We start from the raw sequence: 22,068 nt of genomic DNA, 5'->3' as shown, positions 1-22,068 counted from the left end.
GGAAGGGCCCTATTTGAAAGGAGGCTTGTCTACAAAACACACATCATTCTTCAAGACACCCATGAATAAAGATGGACTGAGGCAGAGCGTCAGAATTGCAATCATAACATAAACTGGAAAAATATGCCTTCCAGAGAAATCATATTGGACCAGAAGTGACTGTATAAAACCCACAGACTGCGACAGAACAACGACAGGAGCTCACACTTTGCTAGGTTCTGCCAATACTGTGAGAAACAAGGATGGCCATGAAACGAAAAATAGATATGGCGCGGCTACCAGTGTAACGCTTCAAGGAGGTGACTTCAATATCAGGGGTTTTGAATTTAATAATATATCTACTTATCCATGGGACATGTTGCTTTATAAATCTACTTTCCTGTAAAAGTAATGCCACTTGCCCCTTTGGTGCCACGTAGTGTGGAAACAAATTATGGCAGCAATCTTATTATATGAGAGCTCTGATAGTAGCTTCTCTGATTATGCCAGGGCTCATACTATAGAAGGTGTTAGACGGGAAACCTGAGGGTCGGCCGAGCAAGGGGTAGAGGCCTCCTGGCGAGGGTCCTCTCCTCAGATCGTACGGACGAGCAACCACCCCCCCTACAGATGGACGCCACACAAAGATAGGTTCTTAACACTTTAATCGGTATTCTTTGTCAGGTTATTGCAACAGTACAGAAGGAACGGGATACGGGGATCCCTCTAAACTTAGTCTCTGTGGGAAGGGGGTAGCGGGGCAGTCTTGGTACCGGTCTGGTACAGGGATGCCTGACGCACAGCTCTCAATCCTCGAGCTGGAGGGTTCTCTGGTATGGGCCGCGGCAGCGCCAGCAGGACTCCAAGGATGGTTCACGAAGATGAGCCGCGGCAGCGCCAGCAGGGCTCCAAGAATGGTTCACGAAGATGAGCCACGGCAGCGCCAGCAGGACTCGAAGGATGGTTCACGAAGATGAGCCGCGGCAGCGCCAGCAGGGCTCCAAGGATGGTTCACGAAGATGAGCCGCGGCAGCGCCAGCAGGACTCCAAGGATGGTTCACGAAGAAGAGCCGCGGCAGCGCCAGCAGGACTCCAAGGATGGTTCACGAAGATGAGCCGCGGCAGCGCCAGCAGGACTCCAAGGATGGTTCACGAAGATGAGCCGCGGGAGCGCCAGCAGGACTCCAAGGATGGTTCACGAAGATGAGCCGCGGCAGCAGGACTCCAAGGTGGGTTGCAAGAAGATGAGTTCGTCTCGGTGTCTCTCGACTCCAGGATACAACTAACTTCCTGCTCTGGAGCTGCCCCAGTTATAGGGCTGGTCCCCTTTGATGTCCGGACCCTCGCACTTGGAGGTCGGAGGGTCCGGGATCTGCGAGTCCAGACACCCAGCAGGGGGGTGGAGCCAGCGCCCAGGGAGGCCGGGGGCGATCGAAACCAGGCGGATGGGGGACCATCGACACTCCTTCCCCCATTGACTCGTCAAGTGATCTCTTTACCCCCCGGTTGGATTGTGGTGCCTCGATGTCGGGGCTTTGCTGGGTCTGTGGCTGGGGTCGGGCCGAGGCCACGAGGCCTGGTCATGGAGGGTCCAAGATGGCGGCTGGGCCGGAGACGAGGATCCGGGAAAGGGTCCGGACCAGCCGAAAGGGTTGAGGAGATGAGGTCGAGTTCCGTCGGGGGAAAGCTAGGGGCGGCCCAGAGGGGCGGCACTCGTGGAAGGTGCCGTTCTTGGCCGGGGAACAGGGGTCGAGGTAGTCCGGGACCCGTCATGCGGGAGAAGTGGGGCCACGCCACGAGGCCAGGTCCAACACGCGTCCCCCCCAGCTGAAGGCAGGGAGAGTCACCCATCTTCTTGGGTATTCTCCTCGCCGAGGCGGAAGAAGCGGGACAGGCCGTCTGCGTTGGCGTGGTCGTTGCCGGGGGGATGCTCCACAGTGAAGTCCATCCCCTGCAGGGAGATGGACCAACGCAACAGCTTCGGATTCTCTCCTCGCATCTGCATCAGCCATTGCAGAGGTCGGTGGTCAGTTTGTACCCGGAAGTGGGTGCCGAAGAGGTAGGGTCGGAGCTTCTTGAGGGCCCACACCACGGCGAAGGCCTCCCGCTCAATGGTGCTCCAGCGCTGTTCTCGGGCCAGCAGACGTCGGCTAATGAAGGCTACTGGCTGGTCAATTCCCTCTGCATTGATTTGGTAAAGGACTGCTCCTACGCCGTGATCGGAGGCATCGGTCTGTACTATGAATTCCCGGCTGTAGTCGGGGGCTTGGAGCACGGGGCCGGTGCACATTGCTGTCTTGAGGGTCTCAAAGGCGGCCTGACACTCCAGTGTCCAGTGTACCTTCGGTGGGTGTTTCTTCGATGTGAGTTCTGTGAGGGGGCCCACAATGCTGCCGTAGTCTTTCACGAAATGCCGGTAATATCCTGTGAGCCCCAGGAAGGCTCGGACCTCTGTTTGGGTGACCGGGGGTTACCAGGCCCGGATGGCAGCGATCTTGGGTTGGAGGGGGGCCACCTGGCCACTTCCCACCTGGTGCCCCAGGTAGGTCACGGACCCTTGGCCGATTTGGCACTCACTGGCTTTTGTTAGTCCTGCCCGTCGGAGGGCGGCCAAGACCTCATGGAGGTGGTGGAGGTGTTCGGCCCAGTGGAGACTGTACACCGCAATATCGTCTAGGTAGGCAGCGCTGAACTCCTCGAGCCCCGCCAGCACCTTATTCACTAGTCTCTGGAACGTGGCGGGGGCGTTTTTCATCCCGAAGGGCATCACCTTGAAGTGGTAGTGGCCATCCGGGGTGAAGAAGGCGGATCGCTCCTATGCGCCCGGGGTGAGGCCGATCTGCCCGCAGTTAGGTCGAAGGTGCTCAGGTAGTGGGCGGCCCCCAGGCGGTCGATCAGCTCATCAGCCCGAGGGATGGGGTGAGCGTCTGTTCGGGTGACGGCGTTCAAGCCCCGGTAGTCCACACAAAATCTGAGTTCGGGGGCGACGCCAGGGGCGGCGGCCTTGGGGACCAGCACGACCGGGCTGGCCCATGGGCTGTCGGAGGGCTCGATCACTCCCAGAGCCAACATCTTGGATACTTCCGACTGGATGCAGGCGCGTACCCGATCGGGAACTTGGTAGGCCTGGTGCCGGATAGGTGGGCTATCCCCGGTGTCGACATCGTGGAGACACCATGGGCTGACCCCGGGGGTGAGAGAGAATAGATCGGCAAATTGCTGTAATAAGTCTTGGCAGCCTTGGCGTTGTGCTGGGGTCAGGGTGGAAGAGAGGTTGACTCCTTCCACGGAGCCGTCTTTTTCGAGGGTCTTCAGGAGGTCAGGTAGGGGCTCGGAGTCGTCTTCAGCCCCACTGTCGGTAGCCATCAGGAGGCTAAGTTCTGAGCGGACAAAGTGAGGCTTAAGTCGGTTGGCATGGAGGACCCGGAGGGGGTTCCTGGGGGACTCCAGGTCCACCAGGTAGGTCACAGGGCCCTTGTGCTCCACCACTTTAAAGGGCCCCGTCCATTTGTCCTGGAGGGCGCAGGGTTCGACTGGGGACATGACCCAGACGTGTTGTCCCGGCTCGAACTCGATGGATGAGGCGTTTTGATCATACCACCGTTTCATGTCTTCTTGGCTGGCTTCGAGGTTGGCCTTGGCAAGTTCCCTGAACCGCCGAGTCTGGTTCCGGAGGGTAAGGAGGTACCGGTACACATCAGGAGGAGCATTCTGGGTGGTCACCTCCATTCCTTCTTTGACCAGACTTAGGTGACCCCGGACGGGGTGCCCATACAATAGTTCGAAGGGGCTGAATCCCAGGGACTTCTGTGGGACCTCCCGGTAGGCAAATAGGAGGCAGGGTAGCAGCACGTCCCATTGGCGTCGTAAGGGCTCGGCTAGGCCCATGATCATACCCTTGAGGGTGCGGTTGAAGCGTTTTACTAGTCCGTTCCCTTGCGGGTGGTAGAGGGTCGTGAACTTGTATGTGACCCCGCACTGTTGCCAGAGGGACTTCATGTATCGGGAGATGAAGTTCGTGCCCCGATCACTGACGACTTCTCGGGGGAAGCCCACCCGGGAGAAGATCCCCATCAGGGCTCGGCCCACCACGGGCGCTGTCACGGTCCGGAGAGGTATGGCCTCGGGGTAGCGGGTGGCATGGTCCACCAGGACGAGTATGAACCGGTGACCTTGCGAAGTTCGGGGCTCCAGGGGCCCCACGATGTCAATCCCTACCCGCTCAAAGGGAGTGTTGACGACCGGGAAGGGTTGCAGGGGGACTTTTATTTTTCTGCCGCTCTTCCCGCTGGCCTGGCAGGTGGGGCAGGCTCGGCAGTGGTTGATCACGTCGTTCCTCATCTTGGGCCAGTAGAAATGGGTCACCAGGCGGCTGTAAGTTTTGTCCTGCCCCAGGTGCCCGGCGAGAGGTACATCATGAGCCAGGTTCAGGAGGAAGTATCTGAATCGGAGGGGGACTATCAGCACCCGGCTGGCCCCTAGCTCGGCAATCTTCTGTTCGCTGTAGAGAAGCTCATTGTCCCAATAGACCCAGTGAGCCCCCGAAGCATCCCCTGTGCTCTGGGCTGCGGCTTGCTGTCGGATCCCCTCGAGGGAGGGACACGTTTTTTGTTCTTGGCGGAACTGTTCTTGAGTGGGGCTACCTTCTTGGCGCCACTGGGCCAGCTCCGGGAGGTCACGGAGTGGGTCAGGTTCTTCGTCGTCGGGCCCCGGTGGACCGGGTGCGGGGGTGGTGTCTTCAGTGGTTACGGGCGGTGGAGGTTCGGGCCACTCGGGTTCTTCAGTGGAGGGGATGGCGCGGGCGGCCATGGATCGGGTCGTCGCACAGACCCATTCCGGGAGGCCAAGCATTCCCAGGTGCTCCCTCCGCTCAACTGCAGCCCAGGGGGAGCTCTCGAGGTCGTTCCCGAGGAGGCAGTCTACCGGGGCATCGTCTCGGACAGTCACTTTCAGCATGCCCGACACACCCCCCCCATTCAAAGGGGACGCGGGCCATCTGGCACAGGCTTTCGGAGTTATCTGCAGACCGTACTGGGCATAGCACATTGGGCAGGATTTGATCCGGGGTCACCAGATGGCAACGGACGGCCGTCACGCTGGCTCTCGTATCGCGGAGGGCTTCGGCCCGGTGTCCATTAATGGTGACCCACTGGCTGTACTTCTGGGTGTTGGCCGGGATGGGGGCCCGTGGGACCAGGTCTCTCTCGCCTAGACATACCAGGGACATGGCTGCGGGTTCCCACTCGGGCTGGTATTGTTCAGTCTTCGACTTCTTCTTCGCCTTGTTCCTCCCCTAGGGAGACGGCGTTGATCTGGCGGTTTAGCGGACCCGTGGGGTTGGATGGTTGGTTTCTCGGACAGTTGGGGTCATTGGCGTAATGACCGGGTCGCTGGCATTTGTGGCAGGTAACGTTGGAGCGGAATCCCGGCCGTGCTGGGGGGCTTCCTCTCCCGGCCAGGGACGGAGGAGTGCTGGGGAGAGGCACCGTGGTGGTGTCCCGACCCCGGCCCTGGCCTCCTCCTCCTCCTCCTCCTCGTGGACGGTGGGACCCCTGGGAGACTCAGCCTTGATCTCCCGTCCAGTTCCGGGGGACCCGGGTGCTCTCCCATCGATCCGCTTCAATGGCGAGTTTCCGGGGCTCTGTCAGTTTGCTGTCGAGGAGATGCTGCCTTAGTTCGACGAAACAGTTATTGGAGAGGTGCTCCCATACGATGAGATCGAACAATTGTTCGTAGGTGGTGACCTGGCTGCCCCTGATCCACCCTTCTAGGGCTCTGCTAAAAAAGTTCACATATTCTACCCAGGTGGTACCGGGGATCCTTTTACAGTCTCTGAATCGCTGCCGTAACATCTCGGGGTGAGCCCATAGCGAGTGAGGAGGGCGGCTTTCATATGCTCGTAGGTCGTCATCTCAGCGTCGGGGAGCTGTAGCAGGGCATCTCTCCCTTCGTTGACGAATCTCCCCCACAACCCGGCCCCCCAGTCTTTTCGTGGAACCCGGTCGGAGGTCATAGCTACCTCGTAGGCCTTAAACCATTGCTGGATGTCGTCGTTCTTGTAGTACTCTCGGACGACATCTTTGGGGATGTGGACCTTGGGGTCCGTAGAGTGAGTGGAGCTCTGGTTCTCGGAGACGCCGAGGTCCCTGTTCTGTTTCCTAATTTCTAGTTCCTTCAAACCGCGCTCGTGTTCGTACGCGAGCTTCTTCTCCTACAGCTCCCTCTGGTTTTTTTTCTCTTCCCGTTCTCCCTGTAGTCATAGGTGTTCAAGGGCTATCTTTTTTCCCGCTAGTTTCAGTTCCCCATCTAGGCGGAGTCTAGCCAGTTCCAACTCGTGGAGCCGGTTCCTCTCTCGTTCTCGGGCCTCCTCGTGAGAGAGGCCCGTGTTCCTCTCTTCCTCGGGGGTTGCAAGGTTCTCAGTGATTGCAATGTTTTCGTTTTGGGGAGGCAATGCTCCCGTCTCCACCCAAGTCTGCAGGGCCTGCTTGAGGTCGTCTTTGGTACTTAGTCCTGTGGTAGCGATACCCAAGTCTATGCAGAATTGCTTCAATTCCTTGTGACTGTACTCTTCCAGCCGTTCCATCTGGAATTTCGCGGTGGTTCCGGTTTCTTTCGTCGTCATGGTCGATGTGTGTTTTTCGTTTGTAGTGGGGCGAGCTACTCTCCATACTATTTGCGTCGGCTCGAATCGCGCCGCTGGCCACCAATGTTAGACAGGAAACCTGAGGGTCGGCCGAGCAAGGGGGAGAGGCCTCCTGGCGAGGGTCCTCTCCTCAGATCGTACGGACAAGCAACCACCCCCCCTACAGATGGACGCCACACAAAGATAGGTTCTTAACACTTTTATCGGTATTCTTTGGCAGGTTATTGCAACAGTACAGAAGGAACGGGATACGGGGATCCCTCTAAACTTAGTCTCTGTGGGAAGGGGGTAGCGGGGCAGTCTTGGTACCGGTCTGGTACAGGGATGCCTGATGCACAGCTCTCAATCCTCGAGCTGGAGGGTTCTCTGGTATGGGCCGCGGCAGCGCCAGCAGGGCTCCAAGAATGGTTCACGAAGATGAGCCGCGGCAGCGCCAGCAGGACTCCAAGGATGGTTCACGAAGATGAGCCGCGGCTGCGCCTGCAGGGCTCCAAGGATGGTTCACGAAGATGAGCCGCGGCAGCGCCAGCAGAACTCCAAGGATGGTTCACGAAGATGAGCCGCGGCAGCGCCAGCAGGACTCCAAGGATGGTTCACGAAGATGAGCCGCGGCAGCGCCAGCAGGACTCCAAGGAGGGTTGCAAGAAGATGAGTTTGTCTCGGTGTCTCTCGACTCCAGGATACAACTAACTTCCTGCTCTGGAGCTGCCCCAGTTATAGGGCTGGTCCCCTTTGATGTCCGGACCCTCGCACTTGGAGGTCGGAGGGTCCGGGATCTGCGAGTCCAGACACCCAGCAGGGAGGTGGAGCCAGCGCCCAGGGAGGCCGGGGGCGATCGAAACCAGGTGGATGGGGGACCATCAACACTCCTTCCCCCATTGACTCGTCAAGTGATCTCTTTACCCCCCGGTTGGATTGTGGTGCCTCGATGTCGGGGCTTTGCTGGGTCTGTGGCTGGGCTGGGGTCGGGCCGAGGCCACGAGGCCTGGTCGTGGAGGGTCCAAGATGGTGGCTGGGCTGGAGACGAGGATCCGGGAAAGGGTCCGGACCAGCCGAGAGGGTTGAGGAGATGAGGTCGAGTTCCGTTGGGGGAAAGCTGGGGGCGGCCCGGAGGGGCGGCACTCGTGGAAGGTGCCGTTCTTGGCCGGGGAACAGGGGTCGAGGTAGTCCGGGACCCGTCATGCGGGAGGAGTGGGGCCACGCCACGAGGCCAGGTCCAACAGAAGGGTTTGAATACAAGCAGTTCACTCATTTTGCCACCTCCCAGCATATCTACAAACTGAGGCTGGCAGCAGCAGTAAGCAAGTTTCAGCGTTGAAATTCCCTCTTGAGCCTGTGGAAACCTACTAACTCGTGTGTTCTAAGGGTTTTCATCAGCTTTTCTTTAATCTTTTCCCCATAGTGAGACAGCTTGGACATGTACTCCTCACAATAGCAGAAGTAAAAATTCTTCCAGGGTTGGCAAAAAGGGAACTGGAGGAGAATCAAAATTATAAACGCTCAGGAGATTGTAACTTTAGCAAATCTACACATACATATTTGCTTGTGCTAAAAAAAAGCAGTTTACCAATAGTTTCTAGAAGTACCATTTCCCAGCCTACTTTTGTAAATTCCTATACATTTATGAAAGCCATAAATCTGCACTAAAGCAAGGTCAGATACCATGAGTGCTCTTCTGTGACTTTAAGAATTGACGTTAACCGAGACAGTTTATTCTTTATCGAAATTCTACCTATCATCTGGCTTCAACCTTCTGCAAATATTTGTATCTAATCCGAGAAAGTTTTGGGAGCATTGTACGTAGCCTCATATTAAACTTTGCTAACGTGTGTGCACATTTGTTACAATAGAACCACTGTCAGTAGTGCAATCCTAGCTTACATTTCCTTAAAGTGATCACACTAATAATATAGGCTTTGCATTAAGGAACCATAAATACCAGCTTGAACAGCAGCAATGTATAGAAACAAATGTTACCTTAACTGCCGACAATGCCCTTCCTAGATCCACAATGTGGTACTATAAACCAGCTGCTAAAGGGTTTGTGCTGCAGGAGGCTGGGCCTACTTGTCTCAAGAACAAAATAAACATAAAAACCTGTTGTCCTTGACCCCAAACAATATGTCCTGTGCATCAGGCTATAGGAATTCCACACCCCTACAATATGTCTGAATATGGCTGCACAAAATCATGCTAATAAGGTGAGGTCAATTATAAGTATGTTTCCCAAACTATGGCTTTTAACCCAGCAACTTGTAGCAAAGTTGAAAGATGCAGAGGATTGTTCACAGTATCCACTGAATATTCACATCGTAGGGCACCAAGATAGAGTGGCAATGAAGTAAAGAGAACTTTTTGTTAAACATTATATAACGGCGTTTCTTGAAAACAAAGGAGTTCTCACCGTCTTGGTGGAGAGTGCACATAGAGCTTGGGTGCCTCCATCCAGACTTGGAGCATTCCCAAGAGCCTTTAGTGCTTGCATATTTAACTTCTGAGACAGGGATATGACCTTCCTGTTGAACAGAAGAAGCAGACTGCTGGAAGTCAAAGGGGTTAAAATCACAATGTTTTCTCCGACTTTAACTTAACAGTTCAGCAACTGGCACCAAAGATGCAAGGTGCAATACACCGAGTTGTTGCTCACCTGCCAGCTTGATGCAGCAGTTCCCGAAGGAAAGGACCCTGTGCTTCTGAAGGTCAGATCTGTCATGCCACCGAGTGAGAGGACACCAGGACCGAACAAAGATGTACAGGACCAATACCAAAGGTACTGGACCCCTTGCAGCAGCAAGGCTTGTGCCCAATCCAGACATCAACACCAAAGAAGACCGACCTGCATATTGAGGGACTTCAGGGACAGCGAGGCCCAATTTGTGAGTGGCCCACCTGTCCTTTGTGCCCCTCTTCTGCAAAACAAGGAACAAGACGCAAGTCTGTGGCCACCCGACGCCGCAAAGCACCTATGCACCCGTGCTCCAGAGCCGGAGTTAAAGGGAGGTGATGGTGCCAACGGGTCCCTAGACCCTCAAGAGCTAAGCCCACATTTGGGTTTGCCCAGACTGGACTTCCAGCTACCGCCTGCAGACTTTCGGCAGGCCCCCTCCAACCACAAGAGAGAGAGACTCCTGCACCAGAACCTGATGCCAAAAGACACCACTGCACTCAAGGCCCATAGCCTAAGGAGAAGTGGACCAAGGGTGTCCCTGTGTGCCCCAGGATCTCAAGGGTTGGGCCACCCTGTGAGGTTCCTCAAACTGGTTCACCAGTCCCTGCTTTCATCCTTTTCGTAACCAGACCATTTTCCTATTGAAGTGAATGGGACACCCAGCGCCGTGACACACCTCTGCACCCGGATTACCCAAAGCCTCCCAAGGTGACCCGTTGGTGTGGCCTTTGACCGTGCCCCATGCTCACATTAAATCCTGAAGAACAGTCCTGTAAGTTTCCTCTAAGTGCAATGCATGTTTTTCTCTATAGGATAACATTACCAATCCAGAAATTGAACTGCCCATTTTAGAAAACTAGAAATTCATAACTTGAAAGTACTTACCCGATTCCGATGATCTTAGTATCTAAATTTGGATTTCTTTATTGTGTGTGCCTCATTTACTGCGTTTGTGTGTGTAATAAATGCTTATCACTAGCCTCTGATATGCCTAACTGCTCGCCCGCACTACTACAAAACAGAGCATTTGGGGTGTCATTTGTGCCTCTGTAATTCCTTTGGTGTTTGCCTGGACTCTCTGCACAGTGTACTTCATTTTGGTGCACTATATAGAAAGCCAGCTTAGAGGTGAGTAGTTTGCGCTTTACAATTACCAGACAGTGGTTACTCTATTTTTTTTTTGTTTTATATGGTACAAACTTGACCCAAAGGTATCAAAGTGTTTTGCAGAGTTTGCACAATAACATATAAAAGAATACATAAGAAGAAAAATACAGGGTAAGAAAATATACAATTGACGGTGTAGTAGACGGATGATGTAGTTCAGGGTTAGCAATAGAAGGCCTGGAATGTTTTAGGAGGGAGGGTTCAGATATTTGATGAGAAGGAGTCATTTAAGTTTTTTTTAAGTGTAGGAATGATTGTCAGGTAAAACCTGTGGCAGGGCATTCCAAATTCTACACCCATTCTCATAGAACGAACAGGCGAGGGATTGCGCTAGTGTACAAGTACTCTTTTTATTCTTGTTCTTGGACATAGCCAGGTCTTTTGAGTGGTAAAATATGTTCACAGTTATGCCAAAGGTGGGCTTTGGACCAGTGTGTATGGTGTGACTAAACAGTTCTATACAGAATTGATGTCTATAGTCAAGGTGGACGGTGCACAGTTTGATGCTTTTCAAATCACAAGGGGTAAAAAAGGGGGTCCCCTTGTCATTTACCATCTTAACTTTGCTGCAGGAATGTCAGACTTGGTTGGTTAGGGAGGATACCTGTGTCCAAGGTTGCTGGTGGAATGATTTATGGGATGAGCAGATATTTCTCTTTGGTGATGATATCCTTGTATATATTGTCGAACTAGAACCTACCGTAGATAGACTTTAGCAAATCTTTGGATGATAATGGAGCTTCAGAATTAATTGGAGTAAATTTATAATGTAACCACTGACTGCATTAGTCCCCAAATCAGGAATCCCGAGGCCCAGTGGTTATAAGCCAAAGGAGCATCAGATAACATGGTGTCTATATCTCTTGCGATTGAAGAGAATTCTCCAAACCTAACCAATTTAGAGCACTAGACAAGTTTTGACAACATGTACGTTACTGTGGAGGGCTGCCCTTTTATCTTTTAGGTTGAACTGCACTCTACAAGATTATTGTGCTTCTGGGATTCCTTCATCTCCACCAAAATGCACCCTATTGGGTTCACATGCCTTCTTCAAATGCCTACATGTGGAAATGTGTTTTCTACTCTGGGATGGGGGGGGGGACACTGATCTGATGGTGGCATGGCTTTGTCCAACCTTCGAAAATATATGAACTGGATGTCTACCTAGTGGTTGCAAATGAGGGAATCTCCCTCAGTATAGCTAGACATACGGTGGAGGCATAGAACCTACTCACAAGGACAGCAGAAGCTTCACTACCACAACAGCTAAACTGTTGAACTCTCTGCAAACCTCGCTTAAAAAAAGACTAACCTGTAAAAATGTAGAAAGGGCTTAAAAGCATGGCTTTTTAAGGCATAATTCTTAAACTTGCTCCAGCCATATCTGTATGTGCTAAGGGCAGCGCCTTAGATGCATAGGCTATTTGTTGTGCTTTATAAATTCAGCACCATCATCATCATCACTTGGTAACATTTGGTAAGGCGATTTCTGACCTCGCAGAAAATCAGCCATGTAGGAACCTTCTTTCATGGTCTTGTCCCCGCCTGCAATGTTTTTGGGAGAGGGTCAAAGGCTGTTTGGCACGTGACCCATGGGTATGGTATTGAAACTGCTCTTGCTAGACATTTGAGGTAATAAGACTCCTCCTATGTTAAAGAAACTGCTGTGTAATTTTGAAACTGGTGATTGTGAGGCGCAACATTCTCCACAAATGGAGGACTGCATACTCTGCGGAGGTGGAAAACTGGGCATGGACTGGTGTATGGCTGCGGGAAAAAAAGCTTCTTCTGAAAACTCATAGAAACTCTGCTTTCTTTAGCGCACTGCCAAGACTCTGGAGAAGCACATTGCACACAAGAGCCAAAGCTTACTGCCAGCTAGTCTAAATAACTCATTTCACCTTTCAAAGGGATATCCTTTTAACTCCGCATCTGAGCTTCGCACCCCTGCCTGTGCAACTGCTGCCCACGTCAGAACTGCATTCCTGTCTGAATTCAACTGCAATATGCACCAGAAATGTTCTCTTGCTCCAGGCCCCTCTAGGGCTTAAAAACTGTACACCTGTATCGCACCCCTACGTGTCAACATTATTTTCCCTAGATATGCACTCAGTAACCTGTGTCAAGCGTTTTAGGAATAATACTTGGATGTAATTTGTACGCTATCAGGATCGTCAACTCAATCTATTCTTACTGTTTCCCATTGCTTGAAAGTTTTGTTTTATTAGACGTTTAATGTTTCCAAAATGTTACTGTTCAGCACCATCTCTTATACTTTATTTTTTATTTATTGAGTTTTGAATAGTGCTTATTTGACCCAAAGGCATTAGAGCGCTTCACAGAGTTAGCACAAGCAGAGTAAATACAGCTACATAGTGACAGAGTGTGACGATGTATACAAGGAATTGCATATGCAGCAGCTCTGTAAAATACATTTGGAGAAAATACAGATACATGGTGACGATATACGATATCGCAATGAAGAATAAATGAACATACATGGTAGTATTTCAGAGAGAAATAAAATTGTAAATAGTCAGTGTTTGCCTTAAATGTGCCCTATGGTTTGCATTTCCTTGTCTATCCCCAACTCCTTTCGTGGTGTCGTGAGACCCCACATTCGTTTTTGCGGGAGCCCAAGTACATTAAATGTTAATGGTGTGTTGGACTAGCCCGAGTCATACATCACGTTGTGCCAGAATCCACTGCCCTATCTAATTTATTAGTAATCTTACCATTGCAGCCAGCCATCTTTTATAATTTTAATTGTTATCGAGAAGAATGGCAGCATTTCATTCCATCAGAAATGCAGAAGGGTAGATAGATGACAAATTAATAATTTACCCTCTTTACCGAGCTCTGCGTGCAGATTATGAACGGATTGATAGCTGGGAAGCGGCAGCGCGTGCGTGCTGTGCTCATTGTCCTGTGTTTGTGGTACCCACTCAAATCAGCCGTGCGGGGTATCTCGGGCCGGGGAACTAATTACTTGTGCCGATTGCCAGGCTGATGAATAGGCCTCATTGTCGCATTCCCCTGAAGACGGCGCGCGCTCTGTGATTCACGGCTGCACCCCGGCTGATATTTGATAATAATTGTAACAGATAAATGTTGGGCGGCAGAATGATGAAGTGCCTATCCGGGCGCGGCGACTATCACACTCGTGCACAGAACCAGCTGCGTTTTGCCTTTTTTCACAAATTGCTAATGAGGAAACGGTGGTTCTCGATGGAGCTTTGACTAAGGGTATGCCGTCTCAGTCTCAGAGCGGCTCTCATGCGTTTTTAGTGAGTTTTGTACTTACATTGCTGCACGTTGGACCCGATCTTCAGGGGTATTAATTGCTAATGGGGGTTTCTCTATTCTTCCTGAACCCTCTGTGCCCCATGAGTTGGCATGCGCCAGCAGTAACTTGTGTGGTCTTCAATACCTCTTGCATGTACCTACTGCTGATTCTCCCTAAATGTGAATTTACGTGAGATAGCACCAACACTGGATGTGTGGGTGTCTCCTATGGCACTGATTCAGGTGCTGGAAACGTCCAGCCAACGTTTGTCAATAAAGTTTTTTTAATGAAGTTTTCCTTGAGAAGGTTTCTTGTGTGTTTTCAAAGTATTTTATTCATACTTGTACACTGTTTGGTAAATTTCTCATAATAATTCAATTCTTCAACTAGTCACAACAACAATCCTTCCAATGCATTTCGGCCCATTGCCTTCGTCAGGGAAGTCTGTACTGTAAAATGCGTATCTATAACTCCTCTATTTCACACAGTTATTAATATAATCAACATAACTAGTTATTCAACACATCATATTGATCAATGTAGTAAACTCAATCTTGTAACATGTTATAATTGATGATCTGTAAACTAAAAATCAATAGTTCATTCAACAAACCATTAAAGTACAGTTGTCTAAAAATAAATTCAACATGAATAATAGGAGTACAGCAAGAACGCGACATTTTGCCATATGAGTAAAAATGAAAACCGGTAGGATGCATATCATGAACATGCAAAGCAGTTTGTTCGATAACTTGCTAACACCATCCGTTACGTGTCTCACAATATTAATAAAGGATTCATTAACTATCAGAATGCCACATTGCGAGTAATCTATCCGAGTTTACGGTGGCTCAAAACTATAGTTGCGGTCTGTTAGTTACATTCCTTAACGTGTGTAATTCGAGGCTGCTTCCTAAAGCGAAGCTGCCGCCATTGTCGTTCACGCGGGGATGCCGGCGTGTGACGTATGAGTTGAACAAGAGGCGTGGTACTAGTGATGGCGTATATAGCAGGCGGGTTAAACATAAGCAAACAGTCTTAAAGGGGCCTCACCAGATACCTCATGAGTAGTATCTAGAAACTGAGATTTTTAAAACGTTACCCACGTTGCTGAAATGTCTTCTAGTATCATGCTGCAAATAAACATAAAGTCACATACTTCAACACAGAGGTGATGCTATACGTATTGAAAATTGCATGGTCTTGTAAATATGAAAATGAAATCGACAATCAACACATTAATAACAAAATTGATAAAAATCAGCGAATAGTCTGCCAAAGTCTATGTGTAGGTCTTTATAAGTAGCACCCAAATTCCGTCCGTTCATTCATTCCCCTTGGTTTTAGGGTTTGTAGAAAGTATTTCCAGTAGTTTTCTCGCATCAGCAACATCTTTTTGTTGTCTCTGTCAGGCCTTTTTTCTACCACTTCCAGAATGCATGTTTTTAGTTGACTTATTTGGTGATTGGCCTCAATGAAGTGTGTAGCTACCACTGATTTGGGTGCTTTTGTCCTGGTGTTGCTCTTATGTTCATTTAATCTTACTTTAAATTTGCGCTCCGTCTGACCTATGTAAGCTTTCCCACATGGACATTTCAGCATATTTATTATGTTAGTGGTATCACAGGTGGCATTTACATATAAGTTTATTTTATGTCCTTTCATTGGGTGGTTGATGCCCTTGCCTTCAATGATGTTATTACAGTTACTGCAATTTTACAAGGGATAGTACCCTTAAAATTGTGGCAATGTGGGCATGCTCTCCATTAAATTATAGTTCAACTTCCTGCCTAGTTTGAATGATATATCTAAATCTGGCTTCAGGTTCCTCACGCCAGAATGTTGTGATTATCTGTGAAAAAACTAGTTGGTCTATGAAGTAGTACCTACATAGTTTAATATTTTTTAGGTTCAATTTTGTTTTTATTGTTGCAGTTTAGAAAACAAATACATACACATCTATCAATGCAACGGAAGCATCACCAAAATGATACTCTGTACATATGAAGTGCAATTTCCCCAGCAACCCTTCCACCAATTCTACCCTAGTCTTCTAGGGCAAGCAACACACAATCAAGACCAATCTAAGATGAACATGCTAGGAAAGAATTATAAAGGTGGGTCCTGCACTTGTGATGTATGTGGTGGCTCACTCAAATGGAGCAGTCATAAGTACCTAGGGCAAGTCAGTAAATTCCTGGGAAAGAAGCGTAATGAAAGGTTTCCACATTTCTCGATAAGAGTTACCCTGCATCGTTAATGTCAAAGTAAGCCTCCCCATCCCAAGCACAGCCACATGCGATGAAGCCAACCCTGGCGAGTCGACAATCTGCCTGTCCCCCAGTGCGCCAGGATCGTCTAATGTTCAGCCCCCAGTGCTAAGCTAATATGTTGGCCTCTGCAGGATTTAAGTGGAAATGTAAGCGAGTTAGGAAGTCCAAGGATAGTGTACGCCAGGAATCCAGGTTATTGGGTGTATAGGTAGGTATCAATATCATTTAGTATCTTGCTCCATAACTGATCTAACTTAGGACTGTCCCAAAGAATATGCAAAAGGGTCCCAGGTGTGCCACACTGCCACCTGCACTCCGCCCCGGTTACCTCTAGGTATGCGAATGGGGGTTAGGTACCAGTAGGTGACAATTTTAATGGCCGTTTCCCAGCTGGCTGTGTTGCTAGCCGTGCACCTTGCTCTATAATATACATCATGCCCATAGATTAATATTTTTTAACAAAAAAAGGAAACCACAAACATCATCCATTTTTAACAGATTCATATTAAACGCTGTGAATAAACTTGTGAAACACGGGCTGCTCGACTGTAACATTATTGTTTCCATCCCATGTTTGTCTTTTGGAATTGGACACCATGTTACTTTTATATGCAATATATATTGTAGCTCTGGAGTCTTGCAAGCAATAGTAGAAAATGTAGACTGCATGTTTCTTGCCAGATGTAGTTGTTCCTAGTGGTTCCTCATTTCCTTCTAATTTATAATTCACAGTTATTCATCATACAATTTTACTTAAGAAAAGTACTTATTCTCTTGGAGCTTATTGACATTTGAGTCTGCTGCTATCAAACAGGAGCTTTTCAGTTAATGTAATGCTGTTGTAGATGTGTGGCTACTGCAATTTAAGATACCTTTTTTAAACACATTTTTTAAATCTAAAAATACAATTTGCATTAGAATGGTCGCTGGTCGTATTTGGGCAAGATAAAATCTTGCATATCACCCCTCATTTTTCTTTTAAATTAGATGGCAAACATGATGGGTAAAACAGAAATGCAATCTGAATTGCTTCAATTAAGCCATTTGCCATTTCGCAGTGTGCAAATGGTTTATTTAACAACAATAAATGGGAAAGAAATGACTTTTCTTGTGTTGTTCGAGGCCTCGGGGCTACATGTAATGAATATTTTAGGAGATTATTTTAATTAAATTCTTTCACTTCTAAACCGAGTGATATTTTATTATCGCATGCATAACCATGTAGAGTATGCACTCATTAAAGTTAACACTTTCTGGACCAAGAGGGGGGATGTGATTTACTGACCTTGTGCGAAACGGCACAAATTAGGAAGAAAAATGACGGAAGGGGGACAGGCTTTGATTAATATAGGTAATGCCAGACCATATTTATAATGGCCTTTTCCCTATTCGGATTTATAAATGCAGTCGGTGAGAGAGGTGCCCTGCTGAGGCTGAAATGAGGCTGAAATCGGAGCACATGCCATTGGAGTGTGGGGAAACTGATCGCACTGTCAGCATTTCATTTCAAAATGATGTATTTAGTGCTCAATCCGGCTTCCAGGGGGAAAAAAGAGAAAGGAGTTCCGTAGGCTGGAAGGTGATATTGTTATTTTCAAGGACATTCCTCTGTTGTCAGAAAACACAGGGGGTTGGGGGGGGGGGGGTGGTAGAGGGAATCCGAAAAGGTAAGATAAATATCCACGCAAACAATGCAATCTTTTATGCGGAAGTTCAGTGCCAGCCTGCTGTTTGGTAATTGCTAACACGTGTGTTTGCTCTCATTCCCTGCAGTCGTCCTCGTGAGTTCTGGCGCCTAGACTACTGGGAGGATGACCTCCGGCGCCGGCGACGGTTTGTGCGCAACCCGATTGGATCGACGCACCCTGAGGCGACGCTGAAGGCAGCCGCAGAGCACGGTCAGTGAACACTTTAAGATGGCGTAGCCCCAGGGGCAGGTGACCCGAAAGGGGATATGAAACTATCCAACTAATTCACCACTGTGATATACATTGGTAATAATCATAGCGAAATATGTATAGGGAAAATAAGACACACACACCCCACCCCAACCCAAGTTTCAGTGAGCCTTTATGATCACGCTAAGTGCGTACAATGACGTAGGCACAACTTATTTGATGACGGTTGTGATTGTGTTGCACACTCCTATGTTAGCAGCCCAGGCTTAACAAAAAAAATCTTACTACCTATGCTTGACTGTATCTGTATGTTTCTTTGTGAGCGTGCATTAATGCTCTGGCCTGTGTAGGGATCGAATCCAGATGCCCTTATTTTAGGAATGGCACCAGCGAGGCCACGTTCAGTCTTGGGAACCTTTCAGTATTTCTTATCTATACAAGTATGCCAGATCTCTGCAGTAACCCTTGTAGGATTAGGCACTTATAATGCATGATGTGCGATGGCCAGTTCATTGCTTCAAATGCGCCCCTCATTTAGGAGTACTGAAGAGTCTCGATATGTGCTGCCAGAAAAGGAAGTGAACTGTGGCATAATGTAGAACGCCATCTTGACGTTTTCAGCCTTTGTTCGGTTCAGAATGACTAGTGAACCTGGTTTAAAGCAAAGGGGAAGAAAGTGTTGCTCTTAATTACATTTATTTTCAGGTGAGACATAATTAAAGTATATTTTCTGTCTATGTACTATACTTAAACAGTAGTTTCGAAGTGTCAGTAATATAGAAATACGTACCTTTTTTTGTTTTTTACGTTAGTGGCTATATGAATAAGCAGAATTGGTCTGGTTTGATTTAGGAATGAGCATTCAGTTCATTTTAATCATTCTCTTGCTCTTCTATTAAGAGCTGTCTCTGTTGATTTTAGATGTTCCATGTTTAAAACCAGTTATTTTTTAGAAACTGTCACAGTGCACCAGTTGTTAACCATCAAAAATGATTTTTCTAATGGCATTCTGCATTACACCACAAGGCCTTTTATCATTCGAACAATCACCTCGTTCTTGAGCAGAGATTCAATCTTTAATGAATCTTTTCGTTCTGTTCTCGGCTGATCATCTTAACCTCTTGCACCCTGCTTAAGAGGGTCATTTCAGTTGGAAACCTCCTACAATATGTCAACAGCTTTAGCACCAGCAGTGACACCAACCTTCACAATGAATGACCGCGCGGACAGTGGTCGATAGCCAAGTGATCTAAAAGCAATAACGGTCCCAAATGGATACACCTTTATATGCAGTAGAATAAGATGAAGTGTTAACCACAAACTCCCATTCTTTTCAGTGAAACAATAATTTCTATATTCTTTACTTTAGCTTTATGTGTTTTATATGTTTAAGTTCCTCTAACAATAAGATTGACTTTGGCGAGAAGCTTTTTTAAAAAAAAGTATTGCTACATTTTAAGCAGAACACCTTTTATTGGGCAAGCTTAGACGTTTCCAAGAGACATTTGTCTTTGTTTTTTGTTTGCCAAATATATTTCCTCTGCAAATGTTGTACTTATCAAATTAATTCCTTACTTTTTTTTCATTTTTCTAAGGTACAATAATTAATACCTTTGAGTTTTAGAAAAAAAAGACCTTGTTTCTAATGCAGCAAAGGGAGATCTCCCCTTTTGTGGAACTCGCAATGAATTAATGTGTTGGATTTATCAGTCCTACAGTGGAGTTCTTTGGCACTCTTTTGTTTAAATGGTATAATCCCAGAATGGAGTTCTATATATGTCTGTGTCCTCCTCGGCTTGACAGTCCACACAACATGACAGCTCTTTTTGCAGGATGCAAGACTCGAGGTATTGCTCACCATTCTGAATTTTGTGAACGCTGGGAGTGTGGCCAGCAAGATGGCTGATCACCGGCACTAAACTGGATATCCCGGCCCGTGAAACTTCTTCATAATCTTGTCTCTCTTCCACAACAGTTTGTCATAGTTGGTATGGCAATGCCAGCAGGAGGATACTCTGCATCACTGGAGCCGCTCTGTGGGAGGCTTCAAGTCCTAGATCTGCTGGAGGCGCGGTGTGCACACGCTGTGGCAGAGAAACAAACTAAATTAAAATGGCTGCGAGCTGAGGAGAGCAAGTGCTGGCAGAGGGACTCCCGTAACAGAGACAGATTGTTGTAGTAGAGGTTGGAGTGAGAAGTGGCTCCCCCGCGAGCTGTCCACTGCCTGGCGGGTTAGCCATGGGTGTAGCAGCAGAAAGCGGAGACCCTGCTGTGGCACCCGATTTGTGGTTGACTGCAGCGGCCCTTTGCTAGTGGAGTGCCGGGGTGCAAGGAGGCGGCCAACTGCCGGAAAGGTGATTTCATAGCAGAGCTGTTGGACATGGAGACCTGCGGCAGCAAAAGCTTGATGGCAGCAGGGCCCTGCACCTGGATGAGCTGGAAAGAGCCTGCAGGGGACCCGAGGAGGTGTGAGGCCTCCTGACGTGCGCTTAGATGCTCTGTTGGACCTATTGCTTTGTCCTAACTGGTGTGGCGTGGTGAGCAAAAAGAACAATGGATTAAAACCAGATCTTTGTGACTGGGGGTGAATGTTTGCATTGTTCATCATTTGCTCCTTTTGTCCCTTAATTGGGAAGGGTATGCCCAGACAAGGGTCCCGTGCTCACTGCACCACTGGATTCGAGCTAGCCTGGCTAATGAGGGACGATGCCCCAAAACCCGTCCCAGATGCTTGTTTCTGGTTCATGGAGGACCTGGCTTGGCAGTTTGGGCTGGACTGTTACAAGGAACAGGGTCAAGACTTATTCGCATAAGGCTGGGTCCAAACTGGAGTGGTGTGGTGAGCAAAAGAACAATGGATTAAACCCAGACCTTTGTGACTGGGGGTGAATGTTTATATTGTTCAAATTTATAGGCTAAGTGTTTGATGGAGACATATACCTTACCATAGAATTCTCCCCTGGTGCCAGACTGGATCCTGAAAACTTTCCAGCAGAACCTCTGTATGTCAGTTGAGGGCTTTGTGCGACTTCGAAACAACGTCATCCACCAGGTTGTGACGTTGCTTGATGGCATCCATATAAGTAAGCCCTTAACCGACATGCTGACGTCAGTTTCTTCTTTTCTGCCCCACAAAGCAGATCCAGAGAAGTGGTTCCTCTGGCCGTGTTTTGGCCTACTATTGCGTTTTTCGTCTGGAACAGTGTATCTTTTTTCTATGCCTTCTGGTTTTAAACCTTGTGGTTCTTGTTCTCAATGGATGTTGGCCACTGACCCTCATTCTGTCTGTATGTGGTGCTTATGCGAGCACCAGAGGAGTGCAGGCCCTTAGCTCTGTTTCCCTTCTCTCAACCTTCATTGTTATTCTATAGCTGCATTGTTTACATTCAGTGTGTTATTCTATGTTGACACACATCTGCGTTCTGATGCTCTTTCTGAAGTGCCCCTATATGGGTCTGCTCCGAATAGCACACCCCGAGTGGTGTTCCTGCTTCTGCAGGTCTTATTCTTTTTTGTATTTACACTGTTGACAACAGGTTGTCTTTCTTAATGATCCTTTGTGGGTCTGCTAACAATTGAATAGGTGTTCTGCTATCTCTGCTGAAGGGCTCCTTGCCCAAAAGAGATCGTATTTTGTATGGTATTTCTTTCTCGAACAAGATTGATTACCTGTGTTACTTGCTCTTAGGGGTACTTGCAGAAGGCATATTGCCATTCTTTTTGATAATTTGCTATCCCTTAAGGTATCTGTGGCTTGTTTTCCCCTTGAGAAAGGTTGTGTACGGTTTGTTGAATTGCCACTACTGATGCATTGTTAGTCTCCATTGATTCTCTCTGGGAGTGCCCTTTATGTTAAAGGAATTTCTGCTGGAGCAGTGAAACATCTGGTATGGTCTTTACTTGGCAATACACATTCTGGGTCTGACCAGTGATTTCCGTTGGGACATCTTTTTCTCGTGTCCCCATTTTCTTTCAGAGACCTTTCTCACCTTTCTTCAGCAGGGTGCAATTGTTATAAGTTTTAGTGCACAGGTTCATCCTGCTGATATCCTTTATTTTTGGTCTATTCTACCTTCTTTATCTGTGTGGTCATGCATGAGCGTCCCAAATTCTTGGTTCTTAATACTTCTTTCTAACCAGTGGTTTTGTCTTTG

General features: G+C 48.4%; 1 protein-coding gene across 1 annotated transcript in view; it reads left to right on the top strand.

Moving 5' to 3' along the window:
• Positions 1 to 22,068, top strand: part of LRBA (LPS responsive beige-like anchor protein) — a 2,444,222-nt gene that overhangs the window by 1,279,220 nt on the left and 1,142,934 nt on the right. The window contains exon 38 of the mRNA XM_086962285.1: positions 17,790 to 17,914. Within this exon, the coding sequence (XP_086818411.1) occupies positions 17,790 to 17,914 (125 nt within the window). The remainder of the gene's footprint in view (positions 1 to 17,789; positions 17,915 to 22,068) is intronic.

This window comes from Lissotriton vulgaris, chromosome 3_1 (genome assembly GCF_964263255.1).
Source record: "Lissotriton vulgaris chromosome 3_1, aLisVul1.2, whole genome shotgun sequence".
NCBI classification, from domain to species: domain Eukaryota; kingdom Metazoa; phylum Chordata; class Amphibia; order Caudata; family Salamandridae; genus Lissotriton; species Lissotriton vulgaris.
This window is presented reverse-complemented; position numbering and strand designations above follow the sequence as displayed.